The 27760-nt window shown below is 42.6% G+C and overlaps 1 protein-coding gene and 1 long non-coding RNA gene across 15 annotated transcripts in view; one reads left to right on the top strand and one right to left on the bottom strand.

Annotated features, from left to right (window-relative positions):
• Window positions 1-16229, top strand: part of PAX2 (paired box 2) — a 96982-nt gene extending 80753 nt beyond the window's left edge. For 6 of the 14 annotated variants that reach the window (XM_061358747.1, XM_061358745.1, XM_061358748.1 and 3 more), the window contains 4 exons: window positions 3801-4010; window positions 7917-8018; window positions 13915-14001; window positions 15355-16229. In XM_061358747.1, the coding sequence (XP_061214731.1) occupies window positions 3801-4010; window positions 7917-8018; window positions 13915-14001; window positions 15355-15476 (521 nt within the window). In that variant the 3' untranslated portion in view covers window positions 15477-16229. Of the gene's footprint in view, window positions 1-3800; window positions 4011-7916; window positions 8019-13914; window positions 14002-15335 lie in introns of those variants that run through there. The other 8 variants (XM_061358752.1, XM_061358751.1, XM_061358750.1 and 5 more) reach the window with 5 other exon arrangements.
• Window positions 1-27760, bottom strand: part of LOC133215055 (uncharacterized) — a 193311-nt gene that overhangs the window by 59309 nt on the left and 106242 nt on the right. The gene's annotated exons all lie outside the window — the stretch shown is intronic.

Raw genomic sequence — 27760 nt, 5'->3', positions numbered from 1 at the left:
AGGAACTCAAAGCTGTGAATCTTCCTCTTAGTCTGTCTGGCCAAAATCCCTTCATTCGCAGGGGGAATTTAGGCCAGAGATCACCAGTTCTAGCTCTCAGCCAGAATAAAAGAAGAGAGGGTTAGAAAGGAAGGAAAACAGCCATAACTCAGCAAGTACAGTCAGAAAGAGAGGAGTAGGAGATGCATAAAAGCCATAGTCCTCTGCTATGTTTCCAGCTATATCCCCACCCCATGCCCCTTTCAAATTTCCCTCCCATGACATTGAGTGGTAATTTATTGTCTCTTATATACAAGGATATCGTTTGCTATTTAGAAGAAGAAAGGAACCTGGGATAGGAATAGATTTCTGCTGCTTTGGAAAGAGGTTGAAAACTCATTCCATCCTCATTATATTACAGAGTGGTATTCCAGCCTTAGGAATATAAGACACTAATATAAGATACTCTGGCTTTCCCTGATGCAGCCATACTGAGGGATGCCCTCAAGACACAGGCAAGCCAGTACAGCACTGCTCCACAGCTTGCTAGAACCAGCAAGACTTGGGAGAATAATGGGAAAGTTGAAAAGTATGAAAGAATTAGAGAATGGAGAAAAACAGAGGTGAAAACAAAAACGGTGCAGATGAAGTCTGAGGTGGTTAAAATGAAAAATGGGACTGTGCCATTCACAGGTGGATAGATAGATCAATCAATTGATGTCGTCTACACTGACACACTTTGGAGCTATAATTCACTGCTGGGGCAATTATTCCAGCATAGCAGTGGCAGGAGCTATATGGGAGACAGAATTCAGGGGCTTTTAGTCAGGGGAGAGTTGGACAGCAAATGAGTAAAAAATGGTAAATGTCATTCCCCAGTAAAGATACATGGGATATAAGTTATGACTGTGCAGTTGCACAGCACAGATGGAAAGATGGACAGATAGACAAATAGATACATAAAAGTCTGAGTTTTGGTTGTGCAATCATTTGCTGTCTGACCTTATCCTCCCCTACTCTGCACTACTCTTAGAGGGAAGAGTGTTTAGCATTATTGTGTCCCAGTCTCTTTGCCATGTTACTGTTGACTTCTTTATCTCCCCGCACTGAGTAAGTGGTGCTGCCTGTGGAAGGTGAGAGGAATTTTTCTTCATAAGCCTTGATGTGTTCAAGAGAGGGCTGGGCTCATCTCTGTCATGAGCCTGACAGGGGCTTTAACAGCCTCACAACACTGGGACAAATAGCTCCTGGTCCCTTAACCCTTCTCAGCTTTGCAAGGCAAGGCCTAGCACTGTTGTTCCCATTGCAAGGGCTTTAGAAAGTCTTTCAGGCTGAAATCCTCTCCGTGGTGGCTGGGCAGAACGGAAATCCAGGGGCTGGATCAGATTGGCCTAATGCTACAGCAGCTTAAGCAGCCTGTTTTACCAGAGATTATGGTTTCACTTACACAGAGCGCCTGAAAAATGCTGTGGTTTAGGAAGGATTATAGCTGAAAATTCCATGCTTTAAAAGAGAAATAAAGCAGGGGAGGGACTAGGAAACCCAGTGTGCCTGAGGGCTGTGCAAACAGGATTAACCTCTGCCCATAGTACCTCTTGCTTCTGCCTACCCATGCTTCCTGTGTCCATCCCTTTCCCTGCCCTTTCCTGCCCAGTGGCTCCCACACCTTTGCCCTCTTGCACAACACAGAGATGAAAAAGGAGCCTGGAAAATACCCAGGACCAGAGTTCCCTACTTTATTTAGCTATGACTCTCACATGCCTTCCTTGAAAAATACCACGTCACTTGCAGCCCCTGAAAGCCAGGGGAACTTTTGTCCCCCCTGCCTGCAGATAGATCCATTCATCCAAATTATCTAGTATCAACATTATTTGGATAAAGGCTTCAGCACTCCTAGGCTTCTGGTGGTGACTCTGCCTGTCTGTCCTGAAGGTAAATCTGTGCACTCCTTGCCATCTGATGACAGAGAATGCAGGAGAAAAATAGCCCTGTGGGTTCTCCATCTACAGAGACCAGCATGTGAAGCCTCACTGGTAGGACTGTAGGAGAGTATATTGGTGTAAAAAGCAGAAGCTGGGTGCCAATGTGCTGTTTACTCTGGTGTTTTTAATTAACTGTGCAACAAAAACCAGATACTCCACTTTCTATTCCCCATACCCACCACAAAAGGTCTTTGTCAAACAGAGCTTCCTACAGCAAAAAGGGGAAAGAAATTACAATCCTTACTTAGCATGCCAGAGACTTCATGTAAGTGAACTAAATAAAGAGGAACTGTACGCCTTTTCATGAGAACTCATCCTTCCCAACCATCTGAACCATGAACATATGTCTTTGCTGCAAAGGCATCTCAGTAATCAGAGACCTTTGCTGGCCATCCTGGTTAAGAGGTACTTGGAGAAGAACACAGATGGCAAACTATCATTTTTGCCAGGTAGCAAACCTTTAGGAAACAAATGCCTCAGGATAAAAAGCATTCGCAGATAGAAACAGTCCAGCCCTTTATTGTCCAGGTGAGCACTGCAGCCTCGCAATAAGGTGCCTAGAGTTAATTAAGCCAGTTCTACATTAATGAAGTCAGATTTATGACCTAATTATATGTCACATTTATATTTCTCTGTATAAATCAAAACCACCAGAACTAACTTATTTCATAGGCCATTGGCAACACTTGTCATCACGGCAGAGAGATGACTTTCCTTTATTGACTGTAATTTGTTTACCTGAGGGTGGAGGCTTTGCTAGACAATTTGGATGGGATCTGATCATATCATCCATACTTTGTGTTCAGGTGTTCAAATACAGGACCATATAACTGCTGACCCAACCACAGTGGGTGTTCTGGAGTACCCATGCTTTAAGTCACTGAGCTCTTCAATTGCTAAGCCTCTTCCTTGGCTGCCAAGTTAGGTGCACTTGCAAACCTGTATCTATTGTGCCTATTTGAATCTGTACGTACGTAAAAAATGGAGGTCCAATGCAAACAACAATATAAATAAGACCTTTCATGTCTCACACATTTCCTCTCTTCCATTATATCTCTCTGTCAAGGCACCTGTCTGGCAACACTATACTGTGGGAACAACCAGAGTCAGTACTGACAGCTTTTATGGTTAAAGCTCCAAAGTGTGCCACTGTGAACAAGATTAATTGATTGATCTGTCTACCCACCTATTAGTTACACAGTCCCATTCTTACTTTAACCACCTCAAACTTCAGCTACACCTTTTTTGTCAAAGCTTTTATGGAGTTTGGCTTGAGAAGCTTTGGCCATTACCCTGAGCATCCTGTTTGATAGATGCTCATAATAATGCAAGCTGTCCTGGGGGTTACCCTGGGCTGGAAGAGGCAAAGCAGTATAATTCCCTAGGTCAAACTGTGCAAGTGTAGCATCTTCACATGCCCTTGGCCCATGAGAGAAAGCAGCAGGAAAGGGAGCACAGAAGCTTCTGAGCATTCTTCTCCTTCCCAGCCCTATGCTACCTCCTGTCCTTCCTCTCCTGCATGTCCCCGCCCTCACCTCTCCTTTTCCTGCATCCCATTCCTCCTGTCTGCCACTGCACTCCATTCTCCTCATCTCCTGCTGCCCCTGCAGTCAGAGCCTAGCCCCTGGGTGCATTTACTGCTGTTGTCTCAGCACTGGCTCCTCTGATCTACTCCTAACCTTTTTATTTTTATTTTGTTTTTTAAATTAATTTCCCTGTAGATTTTAACCACTCCATTTTCATTTACCCATTTTGTTCTTCCTCTCCTCCCTTCCCCACCCTCCTCTTCCTCCCCCTGTTCCCTTTGTCTGTCTGTGTCCATCCCTTACCCTACCACAGAAAACCTCTCCTCTCCCCTCAGTATAAAGCAAGAGCCTCATGGAGCCTCTCTCACCCCTTTCACCCCCACCACGCCGGTCGGCTCTGGGCAGGCTGATCTTCAGCCCTTCCACATGGCCCTTTCAGACGATGCGTCCACGCCTTGCTACAGTGCCTTCCTTCATCATGGTGCCCACTTTGGGCAGTCCAGCAGCCAGCCTCTGATAGCAGGTAACTGGCCTTGGCCACAAACTCAGTGGGGATGCTGCAGGAAAGGGGTGCAGTTTCACCTGATGGGGAGACCAGTAAATGCTGCAAGCTCTTTGAGTGCAATTGGAAAGAGAGCAGCCATGTTCCAGTTCTGTGTATGCAGCATGTGTGCTCAGCTCCATGGAGAGTCACAGAAAGATTTCATGCCAGTCCTTAATTTTTTAGAATAAAATGGGAAGAAGCTGTAACTACTTAGAAGGATGTCCCAGTTGTATGGGTCCAAGTCTTGCTATAGAAATACTCATACAGCAAAATCCTGTGTTGCCTCAAAAGCCATAGTGCCCCTGAGTACTGTAGTGTTAGCAAGGGTATTGTGTGCTAGCCTGAGGTAGATGATAGCAGCTTGAATAACCTAGCCAGCTCTAGGATTGACAGGGACATTCAGCATGGGTTGTACAAACTACTAATCTAGATACATACACTGTCATAGCTATGTTGTGAGCAGTATTTGAGTCACCTGGTTTGAGAGTGTCAATGTGAGCTAGTGCCTTCACACAGCAGACCAAGTAACTAAGGAAAAGGGCATCACATTTGAACGTCAGGGCCAGGAAGAGTGGGTAAGAGACTATAATGCCTTATAGCCAAAGGAATACAGGTCGGGGGTAGGTGACCTTTAAGGGAAGGAGACAAGTGAAGAAATAGGTTGCAGAAGATCACAGCACTTAGAAGCAGCAGGCTGGGGGGGAGGGTGGGGAGCGAGGACAGGTTTCAGGTAGGTATTAGGGTAAACTCATGTGCAAGGTGACTGAAGCAACACTGCAGCAGAAGCTCAGATGTGGCTTGGATGAAATGGTGGGTATAATTTTAGGTGACCATTGAGGTTGTTGTCATTTCATTGTCAAAGAATATAATTTGTTTTTTTTCAGAACAGATAGTCTTAGTGCAGACCACAGTTCCTAATGATCAAGAAACACATCTTACCTTTGCCTCCTTCATGTTCCTATATTATTTTTCTCTTTTGACCTAATGTGTCAGGTGAGATTTGGATTTCTGAATCTCCCTGTAGGAAAGCATCAGGTAACAGCAGAGAAGACTTTTGTGTTCATAACACTGTCTTGGTCCAATCTTACTGCAGCCAGTAAGAGTCTCTGAGCTCTGGGCACTTCCTAAGCCAAGAAGTCTCATAACAGACTCTCCAACAATATAGTTCTCTAGGGATGCAGTCATATATGACCACCCTGTAGCCTAGAAGGCACTGTGTTTCAAGAGAGGCATCTGCCTTAGGACCCTTATGGAGAATCAGACATGGGAGAGTGTTCAAAAGCTCAAACAATGTCATAGAGATGAAGGTGCTGTTCCTCACTTGGAAGGCTCTTGGGGAGGGGAGAATGGCTGGAGTTGGAAGCATGTTATGAACAGGATAGGTGCTAGCTTTGTCATAGCCCTGGAGTACAAGAATTTAATAACCCTGTCACCTGTTGGTAATGACAGGAGGTAATGGAAGAGGCCTGCCTGCATGTAACAGCATTTTGAGAGTCTCTCTGTGAGACTCATTCATGTTGCTGATACTGTACTTGGTTGTTATCTTCCTTCTCAAGATTGGGATTTTGACAGATGATCACTTTCCAGTAAATTTTTTACACTGAATTTTGAACGTCAGCCCCTGTGTGCTCACATCTGAATAAAAACACAGGGGCACATGTGCACAGATCAGGCAGCAGAGTGAGTGTGTATGTGTTCCCACCTGAACTGAAGTGTCAAAATGAATTAATTTTGCCTGCTGCTACGTAATGTTCTCTCTAACTTTTCAGTAACACTGTTTTCTCACTCATCACCTGCTGTTGTATCTCAGGCTAGTCAATAAATGAAACCTAAAGAACATGAATTTTAGCATAAAACTTTCTCACCTTTAAAGAATGTGAAGGGAAAAAAAACATAACCTACATGTAGAATCATAGAATCATAGAATAGTTAGGGTTGGAAAGGACCTTAAGATCATCAAGTTCCAGCCCCCCTGCCATGGGCAGGGACACCTTGCTCTAAACCTTATCACCCCAGGCCTCGTCCAACCTGGCCTTGAACACTGCCAGGGATGGAGCATTCACAACTTCCTTGGGCAACCTATTCCAGTGCCTCACCACCCTAACAGGAAAGAATTTCCTCCTTATATCCAATCTAAACTTCCCCTGTTTAAGTAGGAGGTGTTTATCATCCAGCTTAACACACAACTACCAACCACTAAAGAAATGAAGGCATTATATATTTATTTTTACCAATATTGGAGAGTGGCTGAAAAATGTCTCAGCCATGAGACTACTCCCACCTGCTAGTTCTGTCCCATTATCGAAGTGCAGGTGAGACAGGAACATCAGCCACTGATTAGGAACACTTCAAGGATAAAGAATGAATTTGCATTTCTTTTTTCTTGAGCAAATCACCTCAGTAATCTTTAGTCCGGACCTGTGAAAGCAATGAGGTAGTTTAGCCTACCTCATCCCAGAGTAACTTCCTCCCTTCAGGTTAATGCTCCATGTTGATCAGTTTTTGCTTTGCTGTGTAACTGTTACTTATTTCTGATTGCCCAGTGAAGGTTCATGCTTGTTGCAGGGCCTGCTTTATCAGTTATCATTCTGCCATTAGTAGAGCTAAACCAACTCTTACTCTTCTTTCTCTGGCATATCCAACCATGCTGCAAGTGACTCTAGTGGTGTTAATACTTAACCTGTCACTTCTAAAGGTGATCACATTCCAGTCCTCCAGTTAGAACAGATAGGAGAGACAAAATTTAACAAAGGAACAACAAATGGCACAAACTTCTTGAGGAGCTACAGGTCACCTAGGGAATGTGAAAGGATTTGGATGCCTGCAATAGGCTGAGATCTCAGTAGGCAGCGTTGGAGGTTGAGTTATAAATATCTCAGCAGCTGTGGGGCAACAATTATCTTAATTTATGTAGCCTTTTTTTGTTTGGTTGGTTGGTTTGTTTTGTTTTTGGTTTGGTTTCGTTTTGTTTTGGCTTGCAACTCTCAGCAGCTTCTGAGATTATTTTAGTTCATTTAAACGCCATAAGCACTAACAGCAAATGCCCTTCTGGCTGGCCCATTTTCAGGCTAACAAATCCAAATGAGGAAATGCCTCTGGCATCAACCAAGAAGCCTCCAGCTGCACTTCCTAAGGGATGAAAAATAAACTACAACCATCCACCCAGTCTACACCCCTCTCTACTTTGGTGGAGAAAAGATATCACTTGTACCTGCGATAAAAATGAAGTGGGACTCAAACTAATTTGCATGGTTCTATTACAGTATATATTATACTAGCACCTGGAAGGAGTCCAACCGGTATTGATCTAATGCTAAGCACTGTGAAAATGTATTAAGTGTGCCCTTGCACCAAAGAGTTTGCAGCATAAGAAGCAGCACACAGAGGTGAAGTGACTTGCCTAAAATCATCATCAGGTGAATGGCAGAGGTGGGAAGAAAGACAGGCACAGAAAACTCTTGGATCATTCTCCAATGCCTTGCACATTGATCATGCCCTAAAGCAACATCCTACCAGTTTTGGAACTGCATCCACTGCAGATAGACAGGACTTCAGCTACTCTGGCAAAGAATATGCCACCATTCTCTGTGCAGCTCAGGGCCATTTTGATTCAGTTAAAATAAATGCAAAATCTACAATGAAACGAATTATTTTGGGCCTCACAAAGCTAAGTTTTAGCATCCACCTTTACAGTGTGAGATCGAAAATGCCACGATCTTCCCCCAGTATTTTCAGTGGATGAAGAGCACTTATGCAAAAGAACTCTGCACAGCATTTACCTATCAAGCTGCTAGTCATGTGACATTGGGAAAAAAGGTGATATCAAATCAATATTGAAAAACCTTATCCCTATTGAGCCCCTGTCCTGATTCTTTCCTTTTCCAGGTCGTGATATGGCAAGCACCACCTTGCCTGGCTACCCACCCCATGTTCCCCCAACTGGACAAGGCAGCTACCCAACCTCAACTCTTGCAGGAATGGTTCCTGGTAAGTCAGCCCCCAGACTTCAGTAATGCTGCACACATGTTTAAACAGTATACTAGTATAGTAAGAGCTTTCACAGTTGGCTTTGCTATTACTTTGCTGATATTAAGGACTATTCTTTTCATAAAGAAATCATCAGGTGCCTATAACCACTGCAGCTAACAACACTTTTTGTAATATGTCTCTTTCCCCCCTAGTAACTGATTCACTGCTGCTGTGGGCAGCTAGCTATCTATAACCTGTGGCAATTAACTGGTAATTAATTAACCTTAGTATTAACTCATGTAATTATTTTCCAACAACCCATGCAGATTATTAAGTACTGCTTATGGCTCAGGATATTCAGCTATCCACTAACTTAGGGTAACAATTTACCTTCCATCTAAAGCCAAGGCATCAAACTGAAAATCATCAATGATAATTTAATACCTGCAATTTTTGGAGACCCACTGTCCATAGCCTAAACTAGCTAAGAACTCAGCAATGATTAACAGCATTTCAGAAGAAACTAACTATTCCCTTTTAACAACCAGCTACCTACCTGCCTCCTCTTTGTAAGACTGTGCCTCCAATCCAAGAAACTATCTACCTAATCCTGCACCTAAAGGCAAACTGATTTATTTGGAGAAATACCTTCTATTGGCATAAACAGAAGGATTCTCTGTTTAAGGAGAAGAGAGGACCATTTACCCTAGGGCAATTGAAGAGTTTACTACCCCAAGCTCTATTCCCCATTCCTCAGATGAGAGTTATCCCCAGCAGATAAATCAAGAGGCAGGATTTTTGTTTCTCAGCCATGGTAGCTTAGAACTCAGAAATTCATCTGCCAGTGACTTCTGCTTCTGTTACTGCCCTGGGCTGTGAGTCGTGATGGCTAATGAGCAGGTACACAGTGCATTCTGTAACCTCTGCTACTGAAGGGATGACTTCAGAACCAAAGCAGCAGAAAGCTGAGGACAGAAAGCTCTTAAATCACTATGATATGATTTGCCAGGGCTTAGGAGTGAAAAGCCTAAACACCCTCATCCAAATCTTAGAACAGCTAGCTATATGAACATACACTGCAGCAACACAACTGAAAATATCACTGACAGAAATGTTTGCAGTCTTAACGTCTTTAAATGACAAATCACTGCTCATATACCACGAAGTACTGGCTACTGCCCATGGTCACATTCCGCAGCTAACAAGCTACCTACTGCTTAGGATCCTAAGGCACAACAAAATCTCAGGCTATGCTGTGAAGATGATGTGATTGATCTCCAGATCAGGAAAAGACAGTGGAGTGATCCTTTCCTCACCTCCACTTTAGTCCCTCGATATAGCTGGCCAGCTTTGCTGAACTGTGGTGGTGCAGAGATGGCAAATTTTAGGGCATCTCCTTCTACACTAAATTTTTCAGGTAGATGGTTTGGCTTCAGAATCACAGAAGCAGTAAGACAATATAGATCAGTTTTAAAACCCCACACAGTAACAGTAGGTAGATTCAGTTGTCAATATATAAGTCAGTAAAATATATAAGTACGTAAAAAATTAGAGAAGGTCACAGCATACAGAAATTATTAATAACATCAAAGTAGCCATCTCTTTGAATAGACACTTCTAAAAAAACAGTCTCTTCTCAACTTCTGACTGTTCTCAACTGTTCAGTGACTGATACACAAGTTTAACATCCTCATCACAAGGATAATACTGAAATCTAAACTGGAACAAAAAAGTTAAGGCCACTAATCACACGGGTCAGGTATTCAAGAATAGGGTATTTCACCTCCTTGATGTGGAGGCTACTTATTTATAAAACGGCAGTGTCCCTTGAAACCACACAGATGCCCCCAAAAAGAAAAGAAACAGGATGATAAAGAAAAAACTTGAGTTACACTTCAAAGAAAAAAGATTATTCAAGTCAAATGGGTGCCTTTAAATTAAATCTGATGTCAACATGCAATTGGAAGAAGTTCTTCCAGTGGCCTATTTGGGTGTCCTGCAGTAGTTACTGCATCTTTCCACAAAGCCCTTCTATTCCTGTCTTCTAATGTGACTGAAGCCAACAAGCCAGAGAGATAAAGAGGCTTCATGAGAAGTAATAGAAGCCTTGGCTTTAATGGGTCATGCTGCAGATCTCCTCAGCAACAGGCCAAAAATGAATGTCTGGGGAAGGGTGTAAGAATAGAGCAAACATGTATTGGTACTTTATCAAAAGATCTCCCAGCCTCCAACAAGTTGCATCTCAGAGACTTCCTAAGCCACACTTAGTATCTTTCTATTTAATTATTACACACCCTCAATAGATTTCACCTCCACAGATTTGAACAGTGTCTCTTGAACCCATATAAGCCTTTAACATCTGTAGCAACCTATGGAAAGAAGTTCTGTACCTTAACTACATACTGTGTGAAAACTACCTCCCTTATTTGTTCTGAACCTGCCACCTGCTAGGCTCACTTCATGCCTCATGGTTTCTGTATGAGAAGACTAAACGTGCCAAGACTTAAATACAGATACCAAGAAATACTGCTAGTAAAGGTTTCTAGAGCACGGATTGCACAGAATATAGGCCTCATGAGATCAATCCCCTGTGCTTGCTTGCAACCTCTGTTAAGACTCCAGGTTGAATAGAGAAAACAAATATGATGTTGCCAATGGTTTGCCACATGCCTCCAGGCCAAGAAAGATCACAGGCCAGTGCTTTAAATACACTGGAAACAAGAAATCAGCAAGATGACCACTCATGAAGTATCTTTAAGAAACATACTCACATGCAAACAAACCTTATTGTCCAGATGTGAGTGAATATGAGAAAGAGCCTCTTGTTTTCTCTAGATAAAGGTGCAGAGCTAAAAATAGAACTGGTCAGAAACCAGAATTTCCAATCCATACAAAACTCTGATTCTTTGACATTTGTTTTCATCTTGCATTGGTATGAGGACTCAGAATCTTGAAACAGTTCAATTTGCAGACATCAGGATGAAACATTTCAATAACATCAACATGTTCTAGATGTCAAGACATATTAAAATAATGAAAGAATTGAAAGGAAATTAAATGAGATGAGAAAGGCAAAATGAAACAAAACAAGAAAGTTGAAACATAATACTTTGTTTCAATTTGCAATCATTTCAGAACTTTTCTTTCCAAAACTCCATTGAAGCTGACAAGCTTGTGCAAAACATTTTCATTTTGATGAGACAGCATTTTCCAGTGGAAAACTGTTTCTGAGAAGATTGTTTGACCAGTGCTAACCAAAGCTGTTCTGCTCTATCCGTGACAACCTTTCACTAGACTTCTACTTGTGTAATCTAGAGAAGAGCTTGTCTCTGGTAGCAGCACATCCATGCAACATGGCCAGTCATGCATGCAAATATCTCTGAGGTTTATGTTTCATGATGTGGATACATATCCTGCATCTGCCCTTGCCTGTACCTGCAGGTCCCAGGCTGTAGACATGGATGAAAGCCAGTAGTCCCTGAGCACACACTTGAAAAAGCAGGGGTTAGTCACTCAGAGAAGGATTAATCAGGTACTGTGCTACACACTTAACCTGTGTGTCTGAGAGAGGTTTCCTGCACAGGTAACAGAGCACCTTTGCTCCCTGCCTCAATTCTTCCTCTTTCCCAGAAACTGTTTTGGAGAAGTCAGCATCTGCTAAAAGGGAAGTGCAGTTTACCCAGAGCATCGTAGAGCCTGCAGAGGGCTGGTGATGGCAACGGCAGGGAGTCGTTAAACAGAATCCAATGTTGATGAGGAAATTACACTTGTTTCATTAGTGATCGAGGAAAGCGATAGCTCAGTTCCTCTTGGTCACAGTTGAGCTCAAAAGCTCATTATCCTGCTGCATGCATGCTTTCACTCCTCGTCAATAAACACTGTTTCCAGTGGCTGCCCTCCCTCCTCCCCTAGCTCTCCATAGCTGAGGCTCCTTCTCTCCTTAACCCACGCTTTAGCAACACTAGAAACAGTTTAGGGTGACAACTCAGAAGATGGTGGGAGAGAAGCCTTGAAATGTCAGAACTTCTTCCCTCTGTGCAGTGAAAAGGTATATGAGGCATTTCAAAGCAGAAATTCTCATTTGTATGCTTTTTTTTTTCCTTCGTACTGGGGGCAAACTCATTCCTTTATACCCCACAAGCAAGTCACTTCAGTAGAGATTAACTAGGATTACACATTGCTTTTTGCCTTTGTATCCTATCCCACAGTCTCTTGGTCACCTTGGCAGGTTTCACCTATTCCTTCCCAGCAAGCTGTCAGAATTTTCAGGGCAGGATATTTCTAGATATGGAAATATGCTGAGTTATTATCATTAAAAGAGTGTTTAGGAAGGTCTATCACACAAAATAAGGTTTTATACTGAAGCTAAAAACTGCTGTGACCAAAATACTTTGGATAGTGATTGGTTTTTGATACATGCATCTTTTCATGCTGACTACTTTGGCTATTACCCTGAGTGTCTTTAAAAATCTTGTTGGACAGATTCTTCTCAAGTTTAAAGCACTGCAAATCCCCTGACTTCAACAGATTTCATTTCCACCATCTGAGAACCTGTGGTTTGGCTTTAACTCTCCAGTGAGGGGAGATTTGCAGAGATTACAGTATAATTAATTGACATTTCTTCGGTAATTGTATCACAGGCATCCAGCGGGTCTCACATTGCCTTCTTTCCTTATTCCATGGTATCTAGCAGGAGCCCCAGGTGCTTTCCAAACACTTACTGTTGTAACAACTCCACCCCTTGCTCAGGGCAGATCAGAAGCTAATAGTCACGCTGTTCATTGTCTTTTAAGTGCATAACGCCATTCAGATCACAGTAATTGTCCCCAGTCTCTTGGTACTAGATTAAATTACGATCAGGTTATGATCAGATAATGGCATGTTTTTACTTAGCAGAATCATAAATTTTTAAGTTTTGGGAGATTTATTTATTTTGAATGCAGCACCACACCTCCTCAGTTACCAAATATAATTCCTTAGTCCTCCACAGCCCTCTATAAAACAAGGAGACTCAGCAGCTTATGCACAGTAAAACTGAATATTTATAGACCCTACAACATTCAAAGCTGGGGTCAGAGTCTTATTAGATCACAAGTATTTTGTCTTGGGTCCGTTTTACTGAATGTGAAAAAGCTTAGCTTGCCTTTCAGATTCAGAATAGTACCTAAAGCAGTAATCATTAGAAAATTATTTTCTGGAACTGGAATACAGCAACTTTTCTCTGTAACTCACTAAGCACAAAGGTGGGGTTAACGATACATGACTCAGTTTTCTGACTAGCACCATCTATACAGAGAGTAGGAAAGATTCATATGTTTTTCATTTTGATTTATATTTAAGCCCACCCTACTCTCACTGTATTCATGGAGAAATTACTCTTCTCCACAAATACATCATTACCTGCAGTACCCTACAAACACAACTTAGCAACACATATTGCCATCAACAGCCCTGCTAGTTCAGTGAGTTTATTTTGAGCTTGTCCCATCAAGCTCCAATGCCTGCTGTCTTGACTCTACTGCGGAATCTTACATTTTACTTAAAAGAAAGCTGATGGTTAATTGCAGAAAAAAGCTTGCATGTGCTTTGCAATCTTTCTGCAACCTGGGAAACAGAAGTTGGAAGGCAACAAAAAATAAATCACTTTAATTATTTGTGTTATTGAATTTCATTATTTTAAACTAATTTCTTGAGTCTGAAGAGGCCAATCTTACAATTTTTTTTAATTGTATGGGTAAGCAGCATTGCACTGAACAAATAGTATAGCGTCCTGAAGGGCACAATCCCAGCTGAGCAAGGAAGTTAGGCACACTAGTTTTTCTGATGGCATACGATTCAGCTTGAATGCTAGCTCGATGGAATAGTAGACATAAATCTCTTAACTGTATTTCACACCTTCCTTGGTTTCTTCCAGGGAGCGAGTTCTCAGGCAACCCCTACAGCCACCCTCAGTACACAACCTACAACGAGGCCTGGCGGTTCAGCAACCCTGCATTACTAAGTGAGTATCTCTTTCCCACAGCACACCCCCAGCCTCGTGCTCCTTCTGTTTGTCTCTTTGTTTTAGTTTCTTTTTTGTTTGTTTCTGGAGAGGGCTTTCAAGTATTCAGGCATGTGAGAGGCCTTTTTCCTCACTCTCCAGTCCAGTGTGTAGATGGGTATATACCTCATGGGTGTTTTGTATCTGTTCTGAAGCTGATTCCTCTTTCCTGCGACGGTTCAGAATTTCAGTTCAGCATGGGCTTCTCCGTGAACTACATCCACAGTTTATTGCAGATTAGATCAAAAGTTAAACTCAGGTACTGCTATTCTCTCAGGCTGCCATCCATATCCATTCAAGGTACGATTAAAATTCCAGATAAGGTTTCACTCCTCTCTCAAGGTAAACCCAGAGTCAGTTCCCAGGGATCTGGAAATCCCACAGAAGTTCTTCCTGTAGGACCAGTTGAAACTGTGTCCAGGGTGGTAGATGGGCTTTATAACTAGATTGGTAATAGCCAGTAGAGTTTTCTAGAAGGAATATATCCATCCCCAGTTCCTAATATGCCTAGAAATAGTCAGGGTTCTTTCAGAGGGGAAAAAACCTCCTATAAGATCGTATCTTCTAACACAACATTTATTTGGAAGGGAATAGGAAAAAATTTATTATATGTAAAACAAATCAGCTGTGATTATTACCTACGTATTTACTGAGGTTTAACAGCTGAATAGATGCACATTTTATTCCAGTGTTGTTAAACCTCAGTAAATGTGATCTTAATAATCAATCACTATTTAACACACATTCAATAACCATCTAGAGAGCTTTCATGCCAAATGTGACCAAAATCCCACACAATAAACCACTGTAGTTTTGTTTCACTTCTCCCCTCCTGGTTTTAAAAGTGACCCATTATACTTTGTCAGGTATGCTCAGAATATCTGGCCCTGACACTTCCCTTGTGGCTGCAGATGAGGTATGGAGTGTTTGTGCTGCAATGCTCATAGGCTTCCCTCTCAGTAACTTATTGATGGTCATAACTTACTGACAGTCAGAAGGAGCAAAAAGATTTCCTTCCCATTGAGGGGGCTTCAAAACCAGCAGCCACAGTAGCATCTCTCCACTGAAATGCAGCCCTTGGCTGCCTCCATTTACTGCATTTCCCCAATCCCATTAAGAGCCGAGCCCCCAGGTTTGTTCTTTTGGTTCCTTTTGTTTTCTTCCTTCCTTTCCTTTCCTTCCAGTTCTCCTTTGTTTCTTTTCTTCGTTTTTTTTTTTTGTTTGTTTGTTTTATTTATTTTTTTTTACTGTTTGTCCTTTCAACCAGTCCATTCTTCTCCTGTGTTAACTTTCAGGTTCCCCTTATTATTATAGTGCCACATCCCGGGGCTCCGCACCTCCCACTGCTGCCGCTGCCTATGACCGCCACTAGTTACCATGGAAACCACATGAAACTGCAGGGCGACAGCTTAGGCCTCCACATTGTACCTGTCTGATCACCTCCCTCCATCCCTGTGAAGGGTGAAGAATTTCTCCATTCCTCCCCACAGTCCAGTTCCTTCCTCTTCGCCACGAAGGCACCGGACCAAGCGCTGACCACACGAGACTGAGACCCTCACCCTCCCCTTGCCCTCCACCCCTCTGCTCCCTCCACGCCGGGAAGAACCTGTGGCCAAGTGGCTTCTCCTGCGGGAGCCCTCCACCGCTCCTGGGCAGAGCAGCCACACAAAGGCCCCTTGGCTTCCAGGACTTCAGGGGGACTGGGAAGCAATGCAGCTGGCAACCATTGCCTTATAGGACCCCCTTCCAGGAGCGGTGAGGGCTGGGGGAGGCAGGGGAGAACACTGCTCATGAAACACTGTTCCCCAAAGATACGCTCTTCTGTGGTGGACTCTTCAATGTGTGCAACGCGTGACGCTCACCCTGTTTCCCAGACAGAGGGAACTGTCTGGCTAGAGCAGAGATGGCAGTACAGAGACGTGGCCCATCTGGCAATGAAGAAAAGGACCAAGTACCTATCTGCACCCCATGAGGGGTTCTCTGTGCACCTCATCCCAGCTCTCCAGCATGGCTTCCCCATAGTTGGCTGCACCTCACACGTGGTGACTTCGCAGGCCAGAGTCGGGAGGAACCTCACACATACACCCACAATTTCTGTGACACACAATCAGCTCAGACAGGAGGATGGAGCAACATTTACAAACCAACCGACGAAATGAAGAAATATATAAATAGATATATAAATATAACTGTGTTTTTATGCTTTGTCATGACAGTCTGTAAAAAGGAAAAAAAAAAAGAACAAATCCCAATTTTCTAAAAAACCCAAGCAAACAAAACCAACAAAAAAAACCAAAATAATAATTAAAAAAACCTACAAAAATAAAACTCCAAGTCCCATCCCTCCCTGCCACCTGAATGGCAGAAAAGTTCCTCTGACGTCTGATGCTCCTCTTTCACTCTAGGGTTTTGTTTCCTTTCTGTTTTGCACTACAATGGGATGGTGGTATTGGAGAGGATTGGATGCCAGCTCCACCCTTGTTGCCTCCTCCTCCTCCCCCTTTCCCAAATCCTGTCTCTGGGGAGCAGTATGGACAAGTCACATCTGACAAAGTTACCAAACACATCAGTCGACAAAAAAGCACTCTGAGTCAACAAACGTTTTCCATGTCACTGGCTGGCAAACAAAGAAAACAAGCCCAGCTGCGCTCTAGCTGTGCTGTGTGGTGGAAAGTGTGGGGCTTCACGTGGGCCCATCTGATTGCCCTCTGGACAGCTGAGACTGAGATGGACAAATTCAGGATTGGCTGGGATTATTGCTTGGCTCCCTAGCCCTTAGCCTCCACTCCTTTTACCTTAACCCCTGTACCCGTGACGACTTCAGTTCACCCACATCCTGACTTTCGCAATGTTAGATACGCCCAACACCCATTCTCCGGATCCCCACTGCTGGTGATAACAGCCTCATTATTCTGTGCCCAACACCTAATTTCCTAACCACTATAGCCTTGCTATATGGGCCCCCTTCGTTTCCCAGTCCATCTGCTCATACACCTACTAATTTATAGGCCTCCATTCAAAGCCGTATGCCTGCATCCCACCTGCCAGTCCCAACATACAGCCCCATCTTTTCATCTTCAATCCTATATTGTGTGTCCTAATATTTACCCCTTATCCCAAATGCTCACCTGATGATTCTCTAGGGATTCTCTGCTCTTTTTGGTTCCCAAGTGACTGGCAAACTCTGTTCTGAAAAAGGCTAACTGTCAATAGAAATGCTTATTACTCCTGTATTGTCAGCAAACTCATACACTGTTCCTTGCACTGACACTTCCTAAAAACTACTCAAAGAAAACATGAAGGCAGGTATAGCCTGTCCCCAGGGCATCAAGTCTGCCAAAGTAGATCCTTGTTTTAGAGAGGTTTCAGATAAAACTCATGGGCTACTGTCCATGGACAAAGACAGGATTAAGAATCAACGGTAGAATCAACACCCCCCCCCCGAAGGACATAAAAGTGAACAGCGGAGTAATCTGTACAGCCAATGTTATGTATAAAATCCAGAGTTCCAAGCCTAGAGGAGATGTGGTTGTGGACTCAGTATTCTGTCTCCAAGTTTAACTTGTATGTATTAAATCCATCACCAGTAAACAGCTGTGTTGATCCCAAAGGCCCCCTTCACCTAACACTTTTAGCCCTTGCATGGCTCTAGCTGATTATAGGTCTGTGTCTTCTTTAATGGGGTGCCCAAATGATAATGGTGTTTGGGGAGATGTTTACATAGAAGATATAGAACTAAAATCTGTTCCTGTATAGAAGAAAATCAAAGAGGTTACTCCTAATCTATTGAAAGTGTCATTCTGCACATATTACCTCTGAGTAACCTGCTGCAAAGAGCAGTCACCAAGACCCGAATTTGGCCTGTTACCTCATCTTATATGAGAAGAAAATTCTGAATAAATTCTAAAAAATCACTTTCACCACTCCTTCTGTTTTCCTCCACAGACAACAAATAGATGCTGGACCCTGTTACTAAAGTCTCCCTCTTAGTCTCTCAGTACAGCCTTTGCTCTACGTGTGCACCACCAAGTTTCACTCAGCAGGTGGTCAGAGCAGAGGCAATAAATCCCAGGATGAGGAAGCAGAACCTCATGAGGAGGCTAGAGAAGACTGTCACACCTCACACTTGACGACTGCAGTCCAGAGGCCACCTCAAGAGAAGCTAGCAGCTCAGAAATGCTTATTTTTATAACGGTGTTTCACTAAACTTGAGACATGAGCTCGGGTATAAAAGCAGGATGTGGTTGGCTTACTCATGGCTGGCTTGATTTGACCCTCAGAGGGCCAATTCCATTGGTGGAATGTTACTTTTATCAGTAACTCCACTGATAAAAGAGGATTTCCACCAGGCATGATTGGTCTGGAAAGTTCATAAGTATGGCACGTAGTTTGACCAGAAAAATAAAAAGGAAAGCAGAATTGTACAAAGGACTGGGCAGTCTAATCCTCTTCCACCACCATCTGTAGACCCCCATGCGAATGTACTGAATTACATTTGCCAAAGAGTTTCTTGTGTTGGTTGTTTTGATTTACAGTCGGTGGATGCATTGTAAAGCAGTATTATAGCTAAAGTCTAGTAGCTGACACAGGGATTTATGTGGTGATATTATGCAGAAGAAAACCATCAATATTCATATAGATTCCATTAGACTGGACTATGCAGGAAACGCAAAAATTCTACCAATTATTTAATATTATGTTATTTGCAAAAACAATTGCTGCTTTGTAGGAAGATAATGTGTGTAATGTGAAGGCAATTCCTCTTGTAAATAAGTTCATCTCCATCTTCATCATGGTAGTTATTAAAACAGCCTCGCCTCATCCTGTAGATAAGGAACACGCTGTCTGTACTGTGCAAGTCTCGTTGTGCTCACTGAAAACAAAACGATGTGTTCAATAAAGCACAGCACAAATCCAGAACCTGAGGGAACAGCCAAAACTCGGAAAGACCCCTTCCCTAACAGGCCAACAGTTGCTTTCTTGTAGGTGGAATTGGTTGTTTTTTTTTTTTTAATTTTTTTTAAAAAAGGTTTCACAGGAAAAAATGAAAAAGAATTGGAGGAAGAAATCACTATGCAAAATCCAGTGAAGTCTGTGACTCACATCTCTCTCCTCCATTCTGCTGCCTCTTCCCTCTCCCATTTCTTTCTCACACTCTCTTTCCACTCCATTTCTATCCCTCTCTTTTATTATTGTTCATTCCCAATGCACTTTTCTATCCAGAGAGGGAACAGCATTACTCATACGAGAGCAGGTATCTGGGACCTCAAACTCCCCAGCTCTCCTTGTGACTCTAGAGAACCTTTGTCAAGTTCAATTTCCCCTCTATGCCTCAATTCCAGTCTGCTGTAAAGGGGCATAACAGTAGTTCCTAGTTCACAGGGGGATTGTGCAGCTGAATTAATTAGCACTGGCTCAGTGCTTTGAGATCTTGAAAGAAAATTCTATCAAAGTGTTAAGTATTATTCTGAATAATAATTAATGTTTCCATTACATTTCTCTTTTTTCCTTTTTCTCAGAAATCATTCTTAGTTTCTTTATTCTTTCTTAGCTATCCCTTCACTTCTTTCTCCTTCTATCATTCATAGCTCTGCTGCTACGTTTGCTTTATCTAACGGACCAAGCAGAAATGTTGTGTGACTGGATCTCCTTCTGTCACCATTTCTTCACAGGGGAAGAATCTCGTGATCTCTCACGTCATGCTTCACTGGAAGCAACAGGGACCATGGCACTTAAAACTGGGCAACACTTTTGAGTCCTGTTCTCTGAAGCTACTTTTGGCCCAATGGGATGTGGGGAGGGTTGCACGGGGTAGATGCATTAAAGCTGACATCCTTGTAACCTGTAAATCTGTTGGGGAGGGTTGGTGGCAATGAGCCCTGCTGTGGAAACAGAGAAGTCTGCATGCTTCAAACTCAGAGTAAGACTTCAGAATTAATCACAACACGAATGCGAGGATGTTGAACAAACAACAAAAGGAAAACAAAAAAACCCTGCACCTTTTTCTCCTCTTGAGTATTATATATGCACATAAACATTTTCCTAAAGGAATTTTTGGTTTGCTGAACTGTTGGAAAACCCTCACCCTTTCATCCCTAAGGAAAAGCAGCCCTCTGGGAAAAAAAAATTAGAATCATAGATGCCCCCTCTGGCACTGACAGAATGAGGGCTTCTGAGGAACCCCACAAATACCACAGTGTGCTTCTTGGCTGGGCCCAGGACAGTGGCAAACTTGCAAGGCAGAAGGAGGGACCAAACAATGACAATTACAGAACTGATGACAACTCAAACCCTAAGCAGCTCTGCTGATGCTCTCCAGGCTAACTTAGACGTGAGAGTGTGGATGGGAGGGGGCCAGTGCCAGGTGCAGGGTCATATCCATTCTAGGCTACTGCGGCCACTCTTGGCTTTTCCTCATTGCTTCAGTTCTGTTTGACTTTTTTATTTTCTCTTTTTGTGCACATAAGAAATAAAACCAATTTTTTTTTTTTGTATGTCATTTTTGTGGCTTCCAGCTTGTTTTTCTTTCCTCTCTCCCCCCCCCACCTCAGCACTTCTCTCTCCAGTGGATTCCCATCCATGTCTCCAGGATGTTATATTTGCTACACCTAGCACCCTTCGGGCACCATGTAAATAACACTATGATTGCTAACAACCACCACACTGTGTGATGGAAGGCACCGCACCGCACAGCTGCAATACTGTGCAGTGCAATCCAGCCTCTTAGCCCCCACCAGCCCTCACTCCTCTCCTATTCATTGCCAGCAGGACTCCCTCTTCTATTGATCTCACTCAATTGACTCCCAATCATCCATAACACATCAGGTGTCCCCAGGTAGTTCAGAAAATCAAAATGCTGTTGGGTAGCCACAACATCAGAAAGACATGGGATAATCCAGAGCCCCTTCCCCTCTGTGCATGTTTCCTCATAGCTCCAGCTGGGAAAAAGTAACATCAGTGCACCTCTGGGAGGATTCTAAATCTTCCCAACTCAGCCCTGATGCCCCATCAGAGCACCATGCAAGGTCTCAGTGAGGGGAAGGCGGCTGAGAGCTCTTACCCCCACTTCTCTGCTCCCCAGTTTCAGTTTCACAGGAGGAACTGTCAGCCTGATGTTTTATTATGACTTGCTCTCTCTTAATCTGCCTTGGTCAAGCAGGAGGCGAAACCAAATGCTAAGTCATTTATAACCCATTTTCCAAGCTATTCATTGTCCACCTAATGAAGAGTGAGGCATTATATTAAGGTATGCTATAAACATATCAAATACTGAGGTATTCACTCGAGTTTTCCTCAGTCAAGCATTAGTTCTCTATGAAATCAGATGCAGTTTAAGGTCATAGAGGAGGAGTAAATACGTAGTAAGGAGTCAGGCTAGGCTAAATCCATTTTGCTTCTGTAATTTTTAGTAACTTAAAAATATTTTCACAACAGCTCATGAAAGCCAGTGGTCCACATTGTCTGCTGGTGTGCGTGCATCTTAGGGAAAGCTTGAGCAGAAGTGCTGTCATGAAATCAAATCCTTTCATGAAGCTTCTGCTGATCAAGAAAGTTAAAACATTTCTTTTTGTTTTAGTTTATATCTTTCCCTTGCAGTATTAATAGAATAGGCTGAAAATCCCCCAACAGGGCGCTTTCCATAAGTGAAAGTCAATTTGTTGAAATCCAAGCAGTCTGTAAAAAGAAATTTAATTTTCACACCACCACAGCAAAACTGCCTGGCAACTGTCTTGAAGTAGGAGGCCTCCGGTTTCCAGGGTCTGCTGCCTGTGAGACAGACAGGCCTGCGGTGTGATGCAGGGATAGGTTTGCACTGAAAATCAGAACAAAACTGGACTCCAAAATTCTTAAGTCTTCTATGTATCAAAATTATCCTTCTCTACCGAAGTTTAGGTGATAAAGAATGAAACAGTGGATTAACAGAATCACAGAACCCACTAGGTTGGAAAACACTTTTAAGATCATCAATCCAACCACTACCCCAGGACTGCCAAGTCCACCACTAAACCATGTCACTAAGAACTTCATCTACATGGTTTTTGAACCATGATCTATGGGATGGTGGTAAATGAGATCCTGGATGTTAAACTGACTGGAATCAAACGAAATAAATGCACATTCTCTGTGAGAGGTGAAAGACAGGCTAAGACAAACAGACGTGTCAGAAGAAAGCAAAATGGATGTTCAAAATTAATCCTGGTAAAATACAATTAGGAGAATGATTTAGAAGCCAGCATAATCATTTCATTTGTATCACACTTAATACAGCCCAGAGAAATGCACACTGGCACTCCTGGGTAGGTCTCCTTAACTAATAGTGGAGCTATAGCAAAACTTTTTCAACTTCCAAGAACTTACATATCTTGCAAAAATAAAAACTTGCATGAAAGATCCATTTCTACCATTCCACCTAGTATTAGGTTCCTTTAATTATCCTGCATAATTAATGGGAGTTCTCAGTGTGAAAATGTTACGTGATAAAACTAAAAAGAGCACCACAGTCAGTCTCCTAATGAGCAAAATGACACTGTAAGAGATTACACAACACAAAGTAAAGAAATCTTTCTTATTACTCTAACAAGACAAACAAAGAGAAGTTTGAACATTCTGAGATGAGGATAACCTTAAGTTCTTTAACGAGGTGTAGGTAAGAAAAGGTGATACACCCTTGAGGCATAACTGAGGTAGTAGATGAATTTGCTGGATACGCAATCAGTACTGAAAAATTGTAAGGACCTGGGGAATGATGAACATGGAAGAACAGCAAGCATGGCACCGGTACTTTAAAGGAAAAAAAATACCCTGAAAGTTATCATCTAGTAAATCTACACAGTGCTGCTCATATCCAAAGGAAAATACTTTAAAATATTAACGGAAGGATTAGCTCACTAAACAAGTAGCAGTTAGTGAAGATATGCATAGTGAACAGTCTGTACATAAATTCTTGTCTGCTTTAGCAAAAAAGCTGGCAATACTCTCAGGACAGTTAACTTTAGTGATTCAGGAGCTGTCTGCAGATAAGCAAAGGAAGTTTGTTAAAGCCGTGTACTCTAAGTATTACATATAATAATAAGTATTGCCAGCTCCTTGTACTTGAAAACCATGAACCAAGTACACACAGAAATCACAACACTGACTGGAAATAATGTAATTGGTATATAATGCCAGATACCATTTTGTATATATATCTATATACATGTATATAAAATAAAAACAAAACAACTTTCATTTGACTTCTAACTTTAATGTTCTCCAGACATCTATAGCTACATTATGAATTGTGCCCCTTCCACTGTGAGAGTCAGAAATTCATTTCTTGCAGTGAAAAGTGAGCACTTTGCTGCATCACAGGGACCCTGACTCCTGACAGAGCTTTACAAACACAAAATATACAAACAAATAACAAACTTGTCAAAGACTTGGGTTTTTTTCCTGCCTTCTGCTGTGTGACATTTTGGTGGAACCTGCCCATACGAAGCATGCTGGAGCATTTTGTGTTCAAAGTCTTGTGTTTTGGTTCTTGTGCTGGTTGACGAGAAGCTCAACATGAGCCAGCTTCCATGTGTACTCACAGCCCAGAGAGCCAACTGCATCCTGGGCTGCATCAAAAGAAGTGTGACCAGCAGGTCGAGGAAGGTGATCCTGTCCATCTGCTCTTGTGAGACCCCACCTGAAGTCCTGTGTTCAGCTTGGGGGCCTTCAACATAAGAAGGATGTGGACCTGCTCCAGCGAGTCCATAGGAGGGCCATGAGCATGATTAGAAGGCTGGAGCACCTCTTCTATGAAGGCAGACTGGGAGAGTTGGGCTTGTTCAGCCTGGAGAAAAGAAGGCTTTAAGAAGACCTCACAGCAGCTTTCTAATATCTAAAGGGAGCCTATAGGAAAGCTAGAGAAAGATTTCTTACAAGGGCCTATAGAGACAGGATAAGGGGGAACGGCTTTAAACTAGAAGAGGGTAGATTTAGATTAGATATTGTGAAGTGCTTTACTGTGAGTGTGGTGAGACACTGGCACAGGCTGCCCAGAGAAGCTGTGGATGCTCCATCTCTGACAGTGTTCAAGGCCAGGCTGGACAGGGCTTTCAGCCGGTCTAGTGGAAGGTGTCCCTGCCTGTGGTGGGGGGAAGTGGGAATAGATTAAGGTCCCTTCCAACGCAAACCATTTTATGATTTTATGATGCATTTCAGCCTGAGAACAATTTCAGACACACCCCATTGAATGCTTCTGAAAGGAAGACAAAAAAACCTATGCAGAAAATTCAAAAGGTGTAAGACTGCACAGTGTGAAATTTCACACCAAGTGAAATTCTGTGTACAGAAGAAGAAAGCATTTTCCTTCATGTCAGCTTCCATGAGCCTGCCGTTTTAGCTACAGACCTGCATTTAGAACCTCCTTAATCCGCCAGCAATGGTTATAGCGCCTAGCTAATAAGGCAGCTTCCACATACACACTTTTCAGACTCATTCATGAAAGTCAAATCATCATTAACAAGCAAATCAATCCAAAGCCCCTTATTATCATGCTCCTTTCACTAACATCAAGACGAGTAGTTTATAACTTATGTTTTTAAAATCTCCAGTTTATTCTGAAGGAAGTTGCTTTTAATGTAACTGGGAAAAGTGAGCTTATGGACCTAATGCACTATACTGGCAGCTATACTTCTACTGATTGTTTTTTGTTCTTACTGTTTGCTAATTGAAAAAGACTGAAAATCACTTCTCTAGATACACTTCAAATCTCAAAGCATGACATAAAATCTAGGAATCCAAATTTCTCCCAAGCAACCTCTAGCTAACAGTTAGCTGTCTAACCCATCGGGAAAGTATATATATCCTGCCTCCCTGTTAAAATGAGTAGAAATAGGATAGTAGCTTGCTAACGCTATCAGCTGAGACAACCTTTTATCTCAAGCAGACACGGTCCACACTCGGAAGTCCAGACAGAGTCTGCACAGAATCATTTTCCTTAAATGTCATGGATTGCCTGTCTCAAATTGAAAAGTCCTAGAGAAAAAAACAGTAGTAAAAGAACTGATCCAAGGCTGCAAAGCTGGGTGCCCAAAAGTTGGTGAGTGTTGTAATAGAGGAAGACTGGGCAGAACTCTGTAGGCAATGTGCCAGAGGTAACAGGAGAGAAATTGAATGAACTTGTCATACTCTTTGCTCTCTAACTTTGTTGAGTCTATTAGTAACACAAGGTAAGATTACCACAGGAGGTTCACACCACCATGAACAGAAACCCCACCCTTTGCATTGGTCTCCTCTAACACCCACCTTTGTCCAGCAATCCATTTACACCATGCAAGTGTAATACGCTAATAGGTGAAATTCGCTAATAAACGAGGGTGTGAGCACGTTATCCCTACTTAGTATTCACTTTGCTTTTTTATAAATGATTTGGTAGAGAATCAGGCCCTCCTCTGCCTCTCTAGCTGACTCTCATCTGATTCTAATTCAATTTCTCTGCCTATTGTTTATTTCACTGCTCCCCTGTGAAGTGTCAAATGCTGATGTTCCGTCAGCCTAGAACTGTCGTTTATATTTGTCATTCAGTCCTTGTTAAAAAATAAAACAGGACTGCGCCTGCCTTGGAGCGCTCTGCCTGGGAATTCCCTGTGGTAAAATTAGTCCATTTAGATGGAAAGTTTTGTGTCACTCCCCTGTCTAAATTGGCAGATCTGGCTCTTTTGCAAAAACCAATAAACTGTGAACCTTGATGCATCTGTCAATCAAACTCATCTTTCGTGAGCAAAGCCAGATGACAACAAAAGCTGGGCAGGCTCCTCCGATTGGTTCTTCTCATTTAGGCATATCAGGAGGCACCTGTCACTCCTCTGGCTCAGCATTGTGCTCAGAGGGACTCCACGGAGAGATGAAGTCTTACTGGGGGCTGGGTTGGGGCTGGGATGGGAAAGGAGGAAGGGGGAGGTTACCCTCCTCACTTCCAACACGACCTGCAGCTCGGTTCTTGCCTCACAGCTCTGGTGAGAAGCAAGGAACTGGCATCACCTTTTGTTGTGGACACGTTTTGGTGTTTTTTTTTCACATCTTAAGTAAAGGCTTTGATTTCTTAAACTATACAGATTTTCTGGTCGTTAAAAGGATGTTGCCAGAGAGGTAAATGTGACATGCTACATCCCTGGGGCTCTGGGGACTGAGCCACAGTGTCACAGAGGAGAGAGTAGACCTATTCCAAACCCCTTTCTAAAGCTGCTGGGTGCACCCTGCCTATCTAGTTACCCACTGAGGAGAAGCAGAGAGGGTACTTCTACCTCTCTGCTAGGCAAGGAGGGGATCACAGACTGATTGAACAAGGCCTTGCATGTCAAGGGAAGCATTCTTTATAAAGGCATAAAAAAGGATGAAAAATGGCAGCAAAGAGCAACAGCTCACACCATGGTGCTTGAGAGGAGCTGGGGCTCTTAGGAGCTGATGATACCTGTGGCAATGATCCCCGGAGAGATCAGACTTCAGGAGAAATCTTCATCTCAACTTGTTCAGTTTTCTCTGGAAAATTCTGGACTCTGCCGTCTGTGCCAAAGAAGGGTGCCAGATTTTTATTAATTGTCTCTGTTGCATTCAGAAAGATAATTTAACCTATTTTCTCAAAGTGTAATCATTTGCATATTTGCATTAGGTTGCCACTGAACCATTCAGGAAATTTGTCCTTCCATGGAACTACTGCTTGTTGATGAATTTCTGTTGGCTCTTAAGTACCCCATCACAAACCTCACTACAGGTACCTGTATTTTCTCTTTCCACTTTGTTTTGCTCAGAACAGTTCTGCCATCACATCACACTGTTTGCAAGTACCAATGTAACTGTCTTGGCAGTGCAGTTGCCAGCCAGTTGTCTCAAAACCAGAATATGGTACATAACATTCTCACAGTTCCCTCACAGGTTCTCATCAAAATTTTATGCTTTCGCTGCAGTATCAGGTTATATGATGTACGATTAAAATCTCAGCCGTCCTTAAACAGTTGTGAGTTCATTTGGTTCTACCATCCAGTTTCAGTTACAGGCTCAAAAAAAGACAAGAAAAAGACCTTAAAAACAATGAGCAAAAAAGCTCCTTATGTCATTTAAGCACAAATCGTTGTTGTGCAGGTGGAGGAAAGCAATTTTTACTCACTGAGTGTTTGAGATTTGCCAAACTGAGCATGCAAAGTACTGATTTTCATGTGAGAGATGCATCTGGTAAAACACTGACCAGGTGATGCTGGTTTGCACCCATATACATGTATAAGGTCAAAATACAATCTGCATATCATTGTTTGGGGTCTTGAAAAGACTGCTGAAAGATAGCTTACAGCAGGCAGCTTCAGGGATACTGAATGAGTACAAAAAAATGCATAGCCACAAGCTACAGTCATGGAAAGAAACGTTACCATCCCTATGTACTGTGGTTATGAACCATGTTACATCACCTAGAGATACTGAGACAATGACTTTTGTGTGTTATATACTGTAAGTAAGACATCATTCCTGTCCTGACCAACCTACTTATCATTAGACAAAGCAGAGAGCATTAGACAATGTGAGTCATTCAATGCTGCTCACCTGACCATTGGCAGAAAGGTCACACACAAATCTCGCCAGCCATGCCAGCACACTGGATCCTCCTTCTTCTTATGCAGGTATGAATACAAGCAAAGGAGAACATGACCAATTAGCCCAATTAGCAGAAGCATGCTGGAAAGCAATCACATTCTGGGAAGAA

Source organism: Neopsephotus bourkii, unplaced genomic scaffold, assembly GCF_033783945.1.
Source record: "Neopsephotus bourkii isolate Nb327-2 ecotype Australia unplaced genomic scaffold, CSIRO-AGI_Nbou_v1 NB_951, whole genome shotgun sequence".
Taxonomy (NCBI): Eukaryota; Metazoa; Chordata; class Aves; order Psittaciformes; family Psittacidae; genus Neopsephotus; species Neopsephotus bourkii.
Note: the sequence above shows the minus strand (reverse complement) of the source record. Positions and strands in the feature narration are given on the sequence as shown.